A 5,838-nucleotide genomic window follows, 5' to 3' on the forward strand; every position below is an offset into this window, starting at 1 on the left:
ATTTATACCGTAGTCCAGTGTTTCCCAGGCGGCATATATATGCAAACTCATTCTCTGCCAGCAGGGGGCGCTGTTGGAGTGGTAGAGATCGTAGAGATCAAGGTTTCCCCGGTAAAGGCTGTACACAAAGCAGCGCTCCGCTCAAAAAACACTGCTTTATCAGACATTACATACAAGATTAAATGTAAATGGCATCCAATTTTCTGAAGACAGTTGGTTTCCTTCAGAAATACAGCGATATAAAAACACCTGCACTCAATGTATGGGAAACACTGTAGTATCATAATTGAAGTGTAAATTCTGCAGATTACATCATTGTCCAGTACTGTACTGTCAGCAATTTATTATAAAAACATTTTCATAATTGTAACATACATATTTACATACATAATTATTCAGGTGCATGTGTAATAACTTGCGAAAAACTTGAGGCTACAGCAGCACTTCTTCGTCGTCGTCTTGTCTGATGCACTCAACCAAGCGTTCTAGCCACGACCTCGCCCCTCACCCCCCAACCATTCGAATTTCCGTAGGCGGGAATTACTTTAATTATATTCTAATGGGCCGCTTTGTGATATCACTGTGACGAGAGGGGCGGGGCCGAGAGCCGTGGGAACGGAGCGAGGTCGGTGGAGTAAATGATAATGCACCACTCACCGGTCTCGAGTCCCACGGAGGAGCTCCGGAAGGATAAAAGGAGGAGTGACGACAGTGTTGGACGAGAGAGGACCAGGCCTGGACTTTATTTTGTGTTTTGATTCCGTTTGTGCTGTCGCGCTATTTTGTGTTTATTTTATTATTAAAGTTTTGTTTGAATGTTAGCCGGTTCCTGCCTCCTTCCCGAACTACGAACGTTGTTACATTCACAAAACCCGGAAAACAAACGCTGTAGTCCAAACGAGCCATTCGTTGTAGTTCTTGAAAAGGGATTTTTAAAAAACGAAATATCTCCCTTTGGAGTGGACTTTGAGATTTGTAAGTTTGAAGATCTTTTTTATGCCCAAACATACACACTACACACTGACTAAAATTCTAAAAGTGAAAAAGCATAATAGGACCCCTTTAAAAAGATTGAATAGGTGCAGAAAAACTGCCAGAAACATCTGACGTCCATCTGCGTCAGCATCTGACGTCCAGTTTACTTACAGTAAAAAGAGGGATCATAAAAAATTGTTTTATTTTAAATGTAGTACTTCCCTTAATAGGCTAATTCACATAAAATATGGTTACATATAGTGCAAAAAATAAAATAACTGAATTTACACAAATGACCCCATTCCTAAGTTTACATAGCTATACATTTATCGCCTGAGAAACAGTCTTATTGGTCCTTTTTTAAAATAATTTTCAGATTCTGCTAAAAGAATGTAAACTTCAGACTGTCCTGAGCTTTGAAGAGCAAGATCTGAGCAAAATACTGTGCATACATGTCATGTGACTGTGTGCAGTTAATCTAAATCAGGTTTTACACACAGTTCATTTAATTAACCCCAATAAAGCAATCTACCCATCATGTGATACTTTATTCAGTTACAGTACAGTACATGATTTAACTTAAGTGACTGCATCTGGCACACGCACACACACACATGTATGCATGTATACATTCACAGAAAGTAAGGGGAACTGGCTTCATGCATCCACTATAAATCACCAAAACATTATCTAAATTCAAAGACAATGTGCAAAAACACAACAACAACATCAACTCATACTTAATTCGTCTGTAAACACATCAGGACATCCTAAACACTGATTCATGCAGTAACAACAGGTGCAATAGCTTTTGGACTTCTGATCCCATCATTGGTACAGTACTGTGTCAAGAACACAGAAAATAATACGAACTCAAGCCTGTTGTTTAGTGTCAGAACATGAAGTGGATTTTCACTTACCTGATTCAGAGCAGAACCGGGCTGAGCCCTGGGTCACTCCTTCACCGCTCATCCGGAGAAACGCTCGCCCTGTTGATGCCTTTCCGACTGTATTCCGATCAATCCGGCCGTCCGTCCGTTTCGTTCTGCTTGCGTCTGCTGCGGTGTCCACGAGCCAAATCAGACGCCTGCTGAGTGAAGCACACGTGCCCTGAACTGACGCGTTCGGCGACAAGATACCAGATACACAAACACACAGCGTGTTATTAAAGGGTTAGAGGGCGACGACTAATGGTCAGAGGACGATAATACAATCTGATGCCAGACAATTAACAAACTCTCATACCTTATGGTGTGTTCAAGTCCTCCTGGGAAGTTCGTATTTACGACATCAAGTGCGGTCATTTGGTCGGAGCAAGATGATTGATGTAGCTTTCCTTCAACAACAGCAAGATTTTTAAACTCTGCTTCTACAAAATGATTAATAAAGAATGTGCATCAGTGCGTTTTTATGTTTTCATTCAATTTATAAAGATGTTGTGATTTAATCATTATATATTTTACTGTAATTTTACTTTACTATCATATTTTGTACTTGCAACTTTGTTCGTTCTATTGTAATTGAAAAAATAAAAAATGTCATTGATTTCAACAAATTTACCGCCAATACAGACACTGCATCAATTACGTCAACCATGTTTTCTCACTGACACGCCCACAACTCAGAGTAGATGAGGTTCCCTTATTGAGTCGGTCTCTGGACATTACCTATGGGGAAACTCTTTTCCTCCTTGAGATGCTGAAGCCTGACTGAATCGCTCTATTGCTCCGCAATAGCCAATTCACCTGATTGTCGGCTCAGTCGCTATATGGGACATTCTACCAGAAATGTACATTATCTGTCCTTGACTTGTTACAGTGAATAAAAAGTATTACATCCAAAAAAATGTCTAAAACTGACTGATGGTTGATTTCTGTGAGTTGTTCTGTAAAGGAATATGTCATTCATTAGGTTCTCAGATATTATTTAATTTATTAAAAACACTTTTGAAAATTACAAATCCTGTCCTTGTCCTTGTCCTCAGCCAAATTGGACCTACAGCTTTCATAGTTTTGTTATGCTAAAAACTGTTATTTAGAAAAAAAAACTCCATCAATAAGTTTAAGTTGTTATCATTCACATCAACTGATTAAAAACATGAAATTATACATAAATTCTACAAATAAATACTATTTTACAACTGTCCCCATGTTTTCGGTCAGTCCTGTCACGTTTACATAAAACTAAACATAAAATGTGTGTAATGCGCCTTTAAAGGTATGACTCAAGTGACATAATTTGACTGAGGTGAAGCTGACACTGATCAAGGGTGAGTTCTGTCATTGAATTGTATGATTTTAAGCTTGTTTTTGTATGATTTTTTTTTAGGAGGACGAGCTTAAGGGTCAGGCCCTGTCACGGTAAAACATCCCAGAAAATAATGAATTTTACTTAAATAAAGAACACAAAACATAACTTTTTCTGCATCAACGAAATCCATAAAGCCTCGGTCAGTCCTGTCACACAGGAAATTATGTTATAAAAATGTAATATTTGAGGAAATATTGATGAATTAATCTCTGTAACTGTGTAGATGAAGGTTGGAGTATGTATCCACTACTATGTTTTAGAAAAAATCTCCTCTATAAAGGCAGTTTTTTTACAACTATATGAGTGCCTGGCGGGGTATTCTGTGATTTTGTGTACTACAGTTGACCGAAAAGTTTATTTTTTTCACCCAAGATTTTTACAAGTGGGAAATGTACGTTTCTGGTAGAATGTCCCATATAGGTGATGTAGAGCACCAATTTACCTCAGAATCGTTCTCCTTCACTTAGCGATGGTATTTTCAAGAAACCTCTTATCGCTCACCGTTGAAGGTACGCTCTTCAGTGGAAGGTGCCCGGATTGCCATCCCTTGAATTCCGGGCACCTTCATATTATTTTTTTTCATATTGTACGGAAGCTGTCCGTTCACTTCTTCACCTCTGCCGCTGAGCCGTGGAGACGGAAGGCACGGCAGCTTTGGATAGAAAGTTTAGGTGATGGGCTTGCGATATGTCAATTCCCACATCCACCTTGTTCACCTAAACCTCCCATGTCCCCCATGCAGACCCAGTACTTACTGCTCGAGTTTGTCTACCCTCCAGTAAGCGAGGCCCTAAGGATTTTGGTAGCAAGCTGCGTGGGCCCAGTTCCTGCTTTTTCCTCACCCCTCCCCCCTAAGCCGGGACCTGAAGTTGGCGGGAAAATAGCCGTTGCTGACAGTGCTGTCTATGAGAGGAGGTTTACAGGGGTTCACAGACCCTTATTCGCATGATTCAAGCAGCCCTCTGCCTCAGAGCAGCGGCCTGCCATGTACAGAGCACAGAGAAGTTCAAGTCGCTCGATCGCTCATTTGCACAATACCAGCAGCCCCTTGACTCAAAACAGTGGCCAGTCATGTGCCGAGCACTGAAAGGTTCCTAACTAACTTGCTGGATGTCAGCAGCCCCTTGCTTTAGAGCAGTGGCCAGCCATGTACAGAGCCTGGAGAAGTTCCAGTCACTCGATCGCTCATTCACAGAACATTTCAATATCAGCAGCCCCTTGCATCTGAGCAGTCCCAATCGCTTACTCATTCACACGATAGCAGCAGCCCCATTCCTCAAAGGAATGGTTAGCCGTATGCAGAGCTCTGGAAATTTCAGTCGCACACTCACTCCCACAATGGAAGCAGCCCATGCCTTCCAGCAACCAGCAGTGGACACAGGAAAATTCCAATCATGCACTTGTTCACTCGATACAAGCAGCCCCTGCCTCAGAGCGGCGGTCAGTTATTAACAGAGTAGAGAAAGTCCAGTCGCACTTATTCACGCAATGCAAGGAGTCCCCTGCTTCCGAGCAGTGACCACCCATGAACTAAGCATAGAAAATTTCCAATCACTCGTTGATTCATACAATGTAAGCAGTCCCCTGCCTCAGCCCAGCGATCAGCTCAGTACAGAGCACAGAGCAGTTTTCGACTGCTCACAATGCCTTACGCGGCACAGCCCCCTATCTCAGTGCAGTGGTCAGCCGTGTACTGAACACAGAGGAGTTCCAGTCGCTCACTGGTTCACGTGTTATAAACAACATCTGCCTTGGAGCAGAGGTCAGCCGTGTACAGTGCACAGGCGCACTTTGGCCACTCATTAACTCACGCAGCACAAGCAGCCTCCTGTCTCAGTGCAGCGGACAGCTGTGAATTGCCAGCAATATAAGCGAAACCTCTCCCCCAGGAGACGTTTGGCAGAGCTGATGCTCGGCTCAACGAGCTGTCAGGTGTGTGGGTCCCCATGCAGCAAGCCACAGACCAGTCACCTGTCAATCACTTAGGTGATGATGTTTTGTCAGCAACTGGCATGCAGCCCTCGCCGCCAGAAACACCACTGTCCCCTTTATCAAGCCACCTGAGCATGTGGGCAGCGCTCCCGGCGGCGTCGGTTTGGGTGATGAACACTATAAAGTGTGACTATAGACTTCAATTCGCTCACAGACCGCCCCGCTTCAGCAGCGTGATTATGTCAGAAGTGTCAGAAGAGAGCGCTCTGCTGTTATGAGCAGAAATCTCCTCTCTCTTAGCCAAACAGGCAGTAGAGATAGTACCCGAGGAGCAGAGGGCTATTCAGCCACTACTTCCTTGTCCCAAAAAAGGATGGGTGCATGCACCCAATGTTTAGCACTGGCGAAACACGCATTCAAAATTATTACAGTGGAGCAGATCCTCGCGCACATCTGGCCTGAGGACTACTTATTTTCTACTGCTTATTTTCATATTCAGATAGCCCCTCATCTCAGGCGCTTCCTGCGATTTACATTTTAAGGTGTTGCATACCAATTCAAAGTGTTATCGTTCTGGCTAGCTCTGGCCCCCTGCACGTTTACGATGTACATGAATGCAGC

General features: G+C 43.0%; 1 protein-coding gene across 1 annotated transcript in view; it reads right to left on the minus strand.

The window, feature by feature from the left end:
• The window catches only part of LOC107747124 (bifunctional heparan sulfate N-deacetylase/N-sulfotransferase 1-like), a 29,915-nt gene extending 27,636 nt beyond the window's left edge, over positions 1-2,279 (minus strand). The window contains exon 1 of the mRNA XM_016561549.1: positions 2,221-2,279. Within this exon, the coding sequence (XP_016417035.1) occupies positions 2,221-2,279 (59 nt within the window). The remainder of the gene's footprint in view (positions 1-2,220) is intronic.
• Between the last annotated feature and the right edge of the window lie 3,559 nt (positions 2,280-5,838).

This window comes from Sinocyclocheilus rhinocerous, unplaced genomic scaffold (genome assembly GCF_001515625.1).
Source record: "Sinocyclocheilus rhinocerous isolate Xijiao unplaced genomic scaffold, SAMN03320098_v1.1 scaffold168, whole genome shotgun sequence".
Taxonomy (NCBI): domain Eukaryota; kingdom Metazoa; phylum Chordata; class Actinopteri; order Cypriniformes; family Cyprinidae; genus Sinocyclocheilus; species Sinocyclocheilus rhinocerous.